The sequence below is a fragment of the Triturus cristatus genome, chromosome 3_1, assembly GCF_964204655.1.
Source record: "Triturus cristatus chromosome 3_1, aTriCri1.1, whole genome shotgun sequence".
Classification (NCBI taxonomy): domain Eukaryota; kingdom Metazoa; phylum Chordata; class Amphibia; order Caudata; family Salamandridae; genus Triturus; species Triturus cristatus.
In genome coordinates, this window is record NC_140583.1 from 822,198,929 (window position 1) to 822,211,258 (window position 12,330).

Here is a 12,330-nt window from a genome sequence, read left to right on the forward strand (position 1 = left end):
ATTCCTGCTAAAACATTTTCCAGGGAAGAAATAGTGACAGAATTTTGAATAGGGGGGCCACCTCTTGCGTACACATTAATGAGGTCAACTCTGGTACCCTTCCATGGCTCTTTAAAAGATAAATGAAGAATGTCTAATGATTTATCATTATGGACTTTGATGTCCAGGTTCAGTGCTACCTTGATCCAGATGTGAAGACCCCCCGAAGGGCGGCCCGCACCCTGTGTCACAGCCGGTATATGAAAGGTAGAATAGCCAGACATATAGAGGGGATCCAGACTCCGTCTCCTGGAACAAGCAGACCTCATATTTATTAATGAAGTCATGCCAATCCGGATTTACCAGATGTTTCTTGAGGCCTGCAATGTTCCAGGAGAGTATATGGATTAATCCCGAATTCCCCCTCTTCCCCCCCCCCCCCCCCCCCCCCCCCCTCAACATCTGGTACAGCGTTATTCGGTAGAAGAGAACAGTGATCACTAATTTCTTGTACCTTCGTTGGGCCACCAGAAGGGCGTCTAGTATGGATTCCTGGTGAAAGTCAATCGACTTCCTCTAATCCTCTTAATGGGGAGAAACGGTTAAAAGTGGGTAAATTAAAATTATAATTGAGAGGCCCTACTTGGGACCGTGAATACATGTTGGGCTGTGTTAAATTCCTGATTAGTGTCTGTGGATAAAAATAAGTTAGGTCAAAGGTTCCAATGGTACTATGATGTTGACCTTGGAACCAATTAATTATGTGTCTAGTTGCCCTATGGTCTCTAAAGTTAACAATAATTACATCACCTTCAATGTCCTTTGACCATGAACCCACCCAACCAAGCCTGCGGACATTCAAAATTTCGCCATTTATATTAAGAGGTAGGGGCCTTACTACCTTATTTTTTAGGTCATAATAGCCCTCTTTTTTTTCCTGCCTCTAGTACTGGGACTCCTGTCATGATTACAGCATAAGGGGCTGCCTCCGGGGGCAGATCTATGTGATGACAATTAGCTCCGTGTGTTTCACTTGAAAAAATGACAGCAGATGTTTTACGTATAGGAAGATCAGATCCACCAGAACTAGAAATGGCGGTTGTCTGGCCATGGTTTGGCTCGGTATTATTCTTTCGATTCAGTGACAAATTGCCTAGATTTAGTGAAGATGGTAAAGTTTTAGTTTTGGTAACCTCAGAACTAATTTGCCTGCTATCTAGGTCTAAAGATGGGTTAGGGTAAGAGGTACTATTTGATGGTACCGCAACATTAGGCGATAGCTCTTTTACTTGATCAATATTTTTTGAGATCAACTTCTCCATTAGCCCAAGTTGTTTTGACATGCCCTTCATTCTTTCTATCAATGGGAGAAGGAGTGATTTAACAAGTGTCTCCAATCGACCCATAAATATATTAATTATGGCTAATAAAAGCTTCTAATTTAGTAGGCTGGGCTGCACTTTGAGGACTTCTCACAGGTAGCTGGAGAGCTGCTCATTGGAGAGGTCTGCATTATTCTGGACCATAAAGACTATTCTGCCACTAAAGGATTAGTGCATTTTACATGCTTATAAGGTGCAACTAAGAACGCTTTGCCACTAAATGCTTAGTAAACCTTGTGCTAAAGCAGGCAACCTTTAGTGTTCTGTATCACTGATGCAGAACGTTATGTGTCAGTATGTCCTACATGGTTATCTACTACATTGAACCCTGTTCTGCTTCTAAATGCGAATTACACTATGTATGACCAAACAGTAGATGGACCAATGTCTGCCTCTAAATTGTTAGTTCAACACACCAAAGACTTTCTGCTTTAACCAATTGCTCTGATAGACTTTGTACAGTAAGCTAGAACGAATGACTTTTCTCCTTTGGTACATTTTTGGCGAGTATAGCATAGACATAAGGCTATGTTGCCACTAAACAGTTTCTACATTTTTTTTTTTTTTTTTGCATAATTTTTGGGGAATGCTCAACATTGGGCCTCATTACGATGGCGGTGGGACCGCCACTGTCAGGCCATCGGTGGCGGCCCCACTGCCATCGGACCCTGCAAGACCGCCCACCGCATTAGGATGGCGGGTGGATGGCCGGCGAGCAGAGAGACCGCCCGACACTAATCGGACGGACTGTACTCCCTATAATGGTGGCGGTGCCTCCTCGGGCACCGCCGTAGGGATTATAATGTAAATTTCCACCAGCCATTTTATTGCGGTTAACCCACCATGAAAAGGCAGAAAGTGACTTTCGGGGGTGTGGGGGGGCGCGGCCCCCTTTTCCACCCGGCACCTCCTATGTAGGCCTGGGAGGTACCTATGGTGCCCCCCCTACATATCCCTGCACCATGTGGCAGGCACCGCATGGTACCTGCCACATAGTGCAGGGATATGTCCGATGTGTTTTTTGTATTGCGGCATGTGCTGTAGCCGGCAGCACACAGCGCAATACAAAGTACACATTGCAACTGCCTTAAAGGTGGTCGCATCCTCATACCAATGGCGGCTCCGCCGAAAGATAGTCGAGCGGTACTGTTCCCAACAGGATAGCGGTCGGACGGAAATCCGACCACGTCATAATGAGCCATATTGTTCTGGCTTGGGATGTGCTGTAATGTAGAACTCCCCCACCCCCCCCCCCCCCCCCTCCTATCTCCCTGTAGGACTGCTCTGACACAGTACACAAATAAAGTTTTGTAAGGTCTAGGTTTAAAAAATTAGATGTTGGCAGTTATTTATGTGTAAGGGATTTTTCTGCATTTATTGAAGATATGCTACTTGCATTATAGATTTATATAAAATTATAGATGCGTAACACGAAGTAACAGGAGTTCCAAAGTTATTTATTTTCTGACTTTTGCATGTATGTTTTGTTTAATATATATTCAATAAAACTTTGAACACAAATGGACGATAACAAAGATCGAATTGTCTATATCACTAAGGTGAAAAATATTTTAGTCGCTTTTAAGCAATCTATTTTATCTTATCTATGACCTACACTATCCTCCACCAATGTTTTCAGACGTTATGCAGGGGCAAGGAAGTAACGGGGGAGACGTGTATAACATGACCTCTCCTCCCTGGCCCCAATTTTTTTTAAAAAAAGGGTCACTTGTGATCTGCCCCCAGCACCCTTTGTGCCTTCCTTTTCCACCACCCTTCATGCCTTGTCCTCCCTTCTTGAAGCTGTGCTCTCTGCTCTCTGCAAGACAGAGCCAGTGCCTTTACCACCCCGCATTGGCTTCTACGAGTTGCCAGCTTTCCAATTACTCATTTGTCTGTTTCAGGGTCTGCAAAGGCCCAGCGGGTATACTTGAATAAAACTTGATATAAAATGTATACCTATTTGCATCATGACCTTTCTGTTTTTGTTCACTTACAGCCAGCGATCATTACAGCAGTTCTAGGGCACAATTAAAGCGCTTTCTTCTTATATTCTCAGCTCATGGTATGGGTTGATAAGAGGGGGAAAATAGCTGTGTTGCTCTTTTTCTTCCCTTACTTGCCCTGTGTTTTTTTTTTTTTCTTCTATTTCTTCATATATAGCACAAACTTGACCCGAAGGTATTGTAGCACTTCACATGAGCACCAGCTACATTAAACATGGCCGCATGAAATGTTTTTTTTAGGTACTGGGGAGATAAAGGGATTTGCTAGGCTGTAGCTTTCAAGGACACTATAAATTATCTTGATTGAATGATCCTATTATGGTTCTATGGAGCCTTCCTCGGACACTGGAATATGTGTAATGCACTAGTCTGTATTGAGGTTAAAGGTTTATTGTGCTTTGTGGGTGTAGGAACCTGGAGTCACCAGGCCCTATAGGCGGTAGCGTGGCGCGAGCCGGTCGGGCAACCAGAGGGCTATGTGTTAAGCAACCATACACCACACGCTTCTCATGGACTAGAGTCACACACAATAAGGGACGCCACACCGTTTAAATTATGCAAATACTTCAAGTTTATCCAAGTATAGCTGGTCAGTTGCAGTTCAGGAAATAACAAGGTAATACATGAAACATAATACCATCGTAACATTACATTCGACACTCTGGGTGATATCTATGCAGTGCCTAACCTTGTTCTAGCGCTGTGCGCGCTTACGTAAAGTCTTTCCCTGAACCGGCCGTCTAACTAAGCGTAATACTTGAAGGGGGAAACATTGGGTTCACTAACATGGCGCCTGTAGAACTGAGCGCTCCTCGTGATCAATGGCCCCTAGTACTGTGAAGCAAGGCATATAAACATAGCGCTACGCGCAATCAGTTGCATGTGGATACGTTTGCGTAGAACATTTAATACATCGCGTGACTCGTAATCAGTCGCATGTCATTACCTTTGAGCAGAGCATATAACACAGTGCGCTACTCGCATTCCTTGGCATGTAATTACTTTCGAGCAGAGCATATAACACAGTGCGCTACTCGCATTCCTTGGCATGTAATTACTTTCGAGCAGAGCATATAACACAATGCGCTACTCGCACTCCTTGGCATATAATCTACTTTGAGCAGAGCATGTAACACAGTGCGCTACTCGCATTCCTTGGCATGTAATTACTTTCGAGCAGAGCATATAACACATGGGGTTACTCGCCGTCCCGGTCTCTCCGGCTGAGGAAGCAGAGTCGGTGGCGTGAAGCGCCACGCGAGAGCAATGTCAGTCAGTACTTTGAACGGCTTCCAGCGGGGAGGATTACTGGACTTGAGGAGCGAGTCCCTATGCTCCGGTGCAGTTCACAGAGCACCGCGCTCAGTAGCACAGAAGGGGGGACACGGACAGGATCCCTCGGCGGGGTCTCTCCTTCGCGCAGGCAGGGGAGGGGATTCCCACGGAGGGGACAACCCGGGCCAAGTGCGGTGCGGTTTCCTGACCAGCAGGGGGCGCACCAGGGGGGATCTCGGCCTCTGGGCTTACCTCCGTCTCGGCGTCAGCAGGCGTCCGTCCTCACGACGTTGGGGGAACTCAGCCCCGACCTTGCGCTTCTCCTCACATGGCTGCGACGGGGCCCCGGACTTCGCCTGGGCCTCGCGACACAGCAGGGCACTCCTCCAGGCCGCGGCGGTGAGCGCGCTGGCTTCGTCGTCGCAGGGGGGGGGCTCAAATTAAGGATGGGGATCAGTGCTCAGCGGAGCACGCTGCCGGGGGTCCCAGACCAGGGCAGGGAGCGCGGGGGTCACAGCGCTAGTACCTGGTCGATCCCCGGTGACTTGGCAATCGGCTTAGTATTTTGTTCACTAGGGTAGCTTGGACACGCAGTCTCAGCTCTGGCATTCAAGGCTTACAGCTCGCTCTTGTCATGCAGTCTCAGTTCTTAAAGTTAGGTGTCAGTTCTCAGTGACAGATGAAGTCTTTTGGCGCAGATGTATCTGGCGCCCTTAAGGGGTTCTGTTACAGGGGTAGGGATGGAGAGGGCGACTAGGTCCTTCCTAGTCAGGCTGGCAGAGAGACCCTGGGTCCTCCTACTACTGGGCAAGATCAGTGGGATTCACAGGGCACCTCACTCACTTAAGAGGCAGTACCTAAATCCTGTCACTCTCAGAGGCATAAGTCCCTGGCTAGGCCCTACCGCCTACACTCCTGGTGGATTCTTCCAGCTCTGCTTCACCCCAACGGCCAACTCACCACACAAGTTTCCCTCCCACTCTTAAGTAGCCCTAGGTCAGGTGACCTCTAGCCAAGGCGGCAAAAGTAAAACCCCACCTCCCTTCTAGAAGGTTCTAGCATCTTCCAGGAGCTTCCCCACTCTACCTATGGGACAAAAAGGCAGGCTGGTGTCGCAACATTGTTGTGGGTCCCAGCCAGCTCCTGGCAGCTAGGGTGCTACTATGAAAAACGACCACCCTGCAGTAGCAGGGGTCTGTGGCAGCCATCTTGGGCGAAGTAAGCACCTGCACCTTAACATTACAAAAACGAAAAAAATGAGGAAAAAGGGCCAAGTCCAACAGTGGGACAGTGCACCTTAGTTATACGTCACTAATTAATAGCGGCTTTCCAATCACTCTAATAAGCCGTAGAAAATATACGATTTCCATAAAAACCTGCACTCTATCTTGCCATGTGCAGACCTTTAGCAAGAGGTAGCTGCTTGGGGTCCTGACCCTATGGGTATGTGTATTATCATGGGTATAGTGAGGAAGTGTCCATGTTACTCTTGAAATTTCAAACAAGCCAGAAAAATAAGTCATGTAATGGAGATGTACTTCGCAACATTTGCTTTTGATTATCTAAAACAACAAAAAGTCTGTTTCTCCTCCAGAAAACATCTAGTTCTGCACAACCCCCTATCCTGGCATAAAATAAAATTGATAAAGGTGTCCCGATGCCCTTTTTACCTTTAAGTATGCTCAGTTCCACACTTCAGTTGTCATGACCGTGATTGGTATGTATTAGCAAAGCCTGTTTTTAGGTCTCGCCTAGGCAGCGCGCATGCTTTGCTCTAGGAGGGCCTTTAGTCATTGGTCTGCTCCTTTTCCCCACACTCGTGCTTGTGCTGGCATCCACCTTGCGGGAGGCAGCAGAGGCACGCATGGTATCTGCCAACATATGGCTCTTGCGCTTCCGCTGCTCGCTCCTAAAAGGCGGATGCCAGCACAAGCACGAGCTAATGCACTCGCGGGCTTGTTTCCTTCAAGCACGAGCGCATGCACCCGCGGGCTTGTTTCCTTCAGTAATAGTATGCTTACACTTCCTTTCTTAATCTTTTCTGAATGCTCTATGTACATTTATTTTATTCTTTGTTCAGTACGTGAAACGAAGCGAGGTAATTTATTCTTAAATGCTCTGCTTCACTCTGGCCCAAATCAATTTAATGCGTCTCAACCTTCTGACTAAATTCTATTCCGGAACTCGGATGCTGAGTGAATTTATGGCTCGGCTTACTTTTTTTTGTGCCTTCGCTAACCTGTTCCCCTGTCTGCTCACCGCCTCTGCCACTCTTCTCCATGCCTGTGCATCGCCGTCCTCACTCCCGCCCAGCGCAGCAGCCGTCCTCACTCCCGCCCAGCGCAGCAGCCGTCCAGCACAGCAGCTGTCCTCACTGCTGCCCAGCACAGCAGCCGCCCAGCACAGCAGCCGTCCTCACTCCTGCCCAGCACAGCAGCCGTCCTCACTCCTGCCCAGCACAGCAGCCGTTCTCACTTCTACCTTTGCACACTCCTATCTTTGCACGCGTACGTGTGCACACACTCTATAGCATGAACACCCTATGGTCAGACATAGATTCCTGACACAGGCCACACTCGTTCATAACTTCATAAGATATCTTTGCCAGAGCCCGAGGCCCTTCTCGCAATGGGATACTTTTCTGCTACTTCGTCTCCTCTCTGGTACCTTGCCACCTCCCCGCCGTGACATTCCCTCCCAATCGCAGCGTCTGCTTCGTGTGTGCTGGCGGGGCTCCCGCTCACACTAGGCGTCCACCATCCTCGTGGGTTAGAGCCTCATAGCAGCCTGGGCCGCTTGCGTCCTGTGGGCCAAGGCCATCCCGCTACAAATCTGTGTCCGGGCTAGAGGACATGTAAGAGGCCGCACAGTTGGTGCTCCACGCCCAGGTTAGGCCCGTGTGACCCGGCTCGGTGTTCATTGCCCCTCAGAGTACCCCTTCAATTCTCGAGTCTGGCTCGTAGTTATCATAGACTCTCGAGCCCAACACAATCCGGGCCCAGCCTCTCCCATTAAGTCAAGGAGCTCAAGCACCGACGCATTGTCTATTGACATCTTTCACCAATAGACAATGCGACGCTGTTGGTGTTCTTTAAGGTTGTAACGGCTTATTGGTTTTCGCAAGCAGTGAAAAGCAGCACCTTCTTACTACTCTAAAATATCTACACAAACGCAGTGTCTTTTACCAGGTCTTTCTAAAAGACAGTGTCCGTGTTGGTGTTTTTTTAAAGTTGTAACTGAATGTGGCGAGAGGAGGGGTCATCATATGGCCAGAACTTCCAGCTTTGGACCTGGGGAACCAGGCTCGAGTCTCGGCATCGCTCAACAACACCCTATGATTCTGGGCAAATCACTTCATCTTCCCGTGCCTAAAAAAAAATGGGAACTTGTGTAATGTAGCTGGTGTTCATGTAAAGCGCTCCAATACCTTCAGGTCGAGTTTGCGTTTTATAAAACTGCAAAAAAAGAAATGTTGTTTTTCAAAGGCTGTGAAAAGCTGCATTGGTCTAAAATTCTTAAAACATGAAGACCAAGACATTTTAGTATCTCTGTCTAAAAGCCCCTGTTAGTGCTTTTTAAAGTTGTAGCACAATGTTGGTTTCACAGGCAGTGAGAAGCAGCATATTGCTGAAACTGTAGAAGGAAGACAGTGCCTCTTAGCACACCATCAGGGACCCCCAGCCCAGTGGCGAGGGAGAGGGGCGTTAATTGCATTAACATCTGCCTGTCCGCACTGCCTTCTAGTACATAAGCACGGCAACAAGCGCAGCACACAATTTACTGGACTCACGGACCCCCAGCCCAATGCCCCAGGAGGAGAGCTGTGTTAATTACTTTATAATCGGCCTGCCCTGCTCATTTTTCAGTTTTTGCGGGGCTGGAAAAAGTAACATTTTTGTGGTTCCCATGCTGACTTTTTTTTTTTTAATAGACTCTGCTCGTTCTTTTGCCCTTAGAACCAAGCCGGAACCCTGGCTCTGATAGTCATGTGAATTCATGGCCACCCTACCTCTGTTAAATGTCCATTGTGGTTGGTGGCGGCAATGTAATGTCTTGGCCCACAGGCGCAACTAGAGACAAATTTGGGGCGGGGGGCTAATTCTTTCAGCAATGGGCAGAGTGGAGATGCAGGGACTTTAAGAAGGGGTAACAAGCATTGGCATAGCCAATAGGTCTCGCCTTTGGGACCAAGGAAATTGTGCTTCATATAAGGTCCCAAAGGCGAGACCTATTGGCTATGCCAATGCTTGTTTTAATTCCTTTAAAACTGAGCAGGCTTTTTGTTGTTTGAATCCGAGCTGCTTTTTCCGTTTGTTGCCACACCTGGTAAACGTTCCACCTTCACTTTTGATAACAGGTTCAAAGTACAGGAAGATTATGCCTGCGCTCCCAGTGCAAAGAATCCAACTTTCTGTTTTTCGCAACCTGAGTAAACCTTAAATAAGATGTTTGTTTGACAGCCTGTCACTTTGAATGATGTTTACCTGATTACGCTGCACTAACTTTCTTTTCGCAGCTAGTTTCAAACTTTTTAAGATATGAAGACTTGCCAGAAATTTGTTTTAACCAAAAGAAGCTTTAGAGATCGCATTACTTTTCTTTAATGTTTTCTGTCGATTCCTCTGTATTTTTAGGAATGCTTCTGAAAAATGGTGGAAGTTTTGAAGATGACTTATCTTTGGGAGCTGAAGGTAATGCCCCTCATTTTGAGTATAACGCTCGATCTCCTTACTTAAGCTGCATTTTTTGTCTGATTTCAGTTCTCGCTAAATTTGTGCTCTTTTTGGTGTCCTTGTTTTAAACTGCTCGTGACTATATATATATATATATATATTTTTTTTTTTTTTGAAGAACAGAGTTCTAGTTTTTAGGTGCAATGCATGCTTGACCGTTGTAGCTTTTTGTTCATGGAAGTTTTGGATTTGTTTGCTCTCATTAACTTAATAAAACCTTTGTTGTTGTTGTTCCTTCCTATAGCAGTGTTCACAAAGTCTTAAATAGAGGTTGTAAGCAGCCGTCTTCTTTAGTGTGCAGACATTTGTACTCTTTAATGCCATTTGCTGTTCCTCTACAACCTCATTCCATAGCAGTTCCTTGTTGGCCTAGTAAAATGTTTCTTCACTCACTTTAATGATTTGTATTTCCGGAGACACAAGCTAAGGTCATTCAAGGTGACTGTTACCTGATGAGGTGATTGCTATGCAGCACAAGGTGCTTGCTGCCTGTGTACTTGTTGTGTTATGTGGCAGTTAGGTGGTGCACAATCGGTGGCCGATGGCCTGATGCAGTAAATCTCTAGGCTGGGTGCACACTGGTGTACGATTGAGTGAGTGTTTGTACGTCGTGCTAATTGTGCAGCATAAGGTTGTCGGAACTGAGTGATGCACTCAGCTACATATCGTAGCCGACTGTCTGGGTATTAGTTGGAGTAATGGAAGTTATTAGAGGTTCTGGTTTATAGAAGTGAGATATTCTCAACTGTGCCAAGTGATTTCACCCTTGAGCACAATACCTTTTAATTAATTGCTTGTGGAGTTTTGTTTTCCTGAAAGTTTACTCTGCCCACTTTGCTCTTTTTGTCAGTGATTATATCGATGTTTTTGCAGAAATTTGACGCCTGTCTTATTCCCATTGGTACTACCCCCACATTTTAAGAGCACTGCCTTGTTATTACTGCACTCATAAAGAGCTCAATCTTCTCCACTAAGTCTCTTGGAAATTTTTTCCAGGAGGGAGCCACTCTCTTCCATCTTTATCCCTTGGGGGTCCACACATTTGACATTGTCAAGCTCTCATGCAGATAAATCCATTGCCAACCGAGGCAAGAGTGAGAGAGTCTAGGGTGGTTTGCATTCTACATCTTCAGCCACTCTTAGCCCAACTCTACTAGTGCATTGCACAATCTGCCCATCATACTCCAAGGGCGCCTTAGTCTTTTTCTATACCCTGCCCCTTTTTGTTTCTCGTTCCTTCTTTCTCCTTTTGTGCCCAAACTTGAAGTTCAGACACCTTGACAGGTGCCAGACAGTAGATGGCCCTCTGATCACTCATGCCAAACTCCTTGAAAAGGAAGAGTAGTAACCGGACCTCTCGGCTATAACCTTAAGTCACCCAGTCCTACTTGCTTGCCATCTTGCCTTGGATGCTGTATCTCCGTCACTGCAAGAAGGAGATGTAGAAGGAGAAACCCTGTGAACATTATCTAACTCCAATTAATATTGTTTTGTGGTGACACTGCAGCTGGACAGAGTACTGAGACTCAGACGGATGCATCTTCTACTCCTGTTTCATGAAGCGTAATCCCTCATATGCATCGTGGTTATGCGTTAACTCAGGATACTTTAACATTATTGCTGTTCTCCTGCACAATGCATACTACTCACTACAAAAAGTTATCATCTTCTCTAAACAAAGCATTTCACCGGTCCCACTTTATTTACAACAAGCCAGCTTGCTATCAGCAAAAAAACAAAGATGTACCAATTGTCTTCAGGGATTTCAGTGGTAGTTGCCACACTCTATCTCTCCCCACATACTTTAGCTCACTCAAATCCTTACTCAGTATGAACGCTCCCCAAACTCTCTGATTTGTAATGACCGCTTCTGGGCTGTGCCCAAATCACCTGGCTTCAGCTCTCTCGCTCTCGCTAGCTCTCTCGCTCTCGCTAGCTCTCTCGCTCTCGCTAGCTCTCTCGCTCTCGCTAGCTCTCGCTAGCTCTCTCGCTCTCGCTAGCTCTCTCGCTCTCGCTAGCTCTCTCGCTAGCTCTCTAGCTCTCTCTCGCTCTCGCTAGCTCTCTCTCGCTCTCGCTAGCTCTCTCTCGCTCTCGCTAGCTCTCTCTCGCTCTCGCTAGCTCTCTCTCGCTCTCGCTAGCTCTCTCTCGCTCTCGCTAGCTCTCTCTCGCTCTCGCTAGCTCTCTCTCGCTCTCGCTAGCTCGCTCTCGCTAGCTCTCTAGCTCTCTAGCTCGCTCTCTCTAGCTCGCTCTCTCTAGCTCTCTCTCGCTAGCTCTCGCTCTCGCTAGCTCTCTAGCTCTCGTCTCGCTAGCTCTCTAGCTCTCGCTCCCTCGCTAGCTCTCGCTCCCTCGCTAGCTCTCGCTCCCTCGCTAGCTCTCGCTCCCTCGCTAGCTCTCGCTCCCTCGCTAGCTCTCGCTCTCTCGCTAGCTCTCGCTCTCTCGCTAGCTCTCGCTCTCTCGCTAGCTCTCGCTAGCACTCGCTCTCTCGCTAGCTCTCGCTAGCACTCGCTCTCTCGCTAGCTCTCTCGCTGCCTCGCTAGCTCTCGCTAGCTCTCTCGCTCCCTCGCTAGCTCTCGCTAGCTCTCTCGCTCCCTCGCTAGCTCTCTCGCTCCCTCGCTAGCTCTCTCGCTCCCTCGCTAGCTCTCTCGCTCCCTCGCTAGCTCTCTCGCTAGCTCTCGCTAGCTCTCTCGCTCCCTCGCTAGCTCTCGCTCCCTCTCTCGCTCCCTCTCTCGCTCCCTCTCGCTCCCTCTCGCTCCCTCTCGCTCCCTCTCGCTCCCTCTCGCTCCCTCTCGCTCCCTCTCTCGCTCCCTCTCTCGCTAGCTCTCTCGCTCCCTCTCTCGCTCCCTCGCTAGCTCTCTCGCTCCCTCGCTAGCTCTCTCTCGCTCCCTCGCTAGCTCTCTCTCGCTCCCTCGCTAGCTCTCTCTCGCTCCCTCGCTAGCTCTCTCTCGCTCCCTCGCT

At 47.9% G+C, this 12,330-nt stretch overlaps 1 protein-coding gene across 1 annotated transcript in view; it reads left to right on the forward strand.

The window, feature by feature from the left end:
* Window positions 1-12,330, forward strand: part of ITPRID2 (ITPR interacting domain containing 2) — a 234,750-nt gene that overhangs the window by 19,095 nt on the left and 203,325 nt on the right. Inside the window, exon 5 of the mRNA XM_085645187.1 lies at window positions 9,277-9,333. Within this exon, the coding sequence (XP_085501313.1) occupies window positions 9,277-9,333 (57 nt within the window). The remainder of the gene's footprint in view (window positions 1-9,276; window positions 9,334-12,330) is intronic.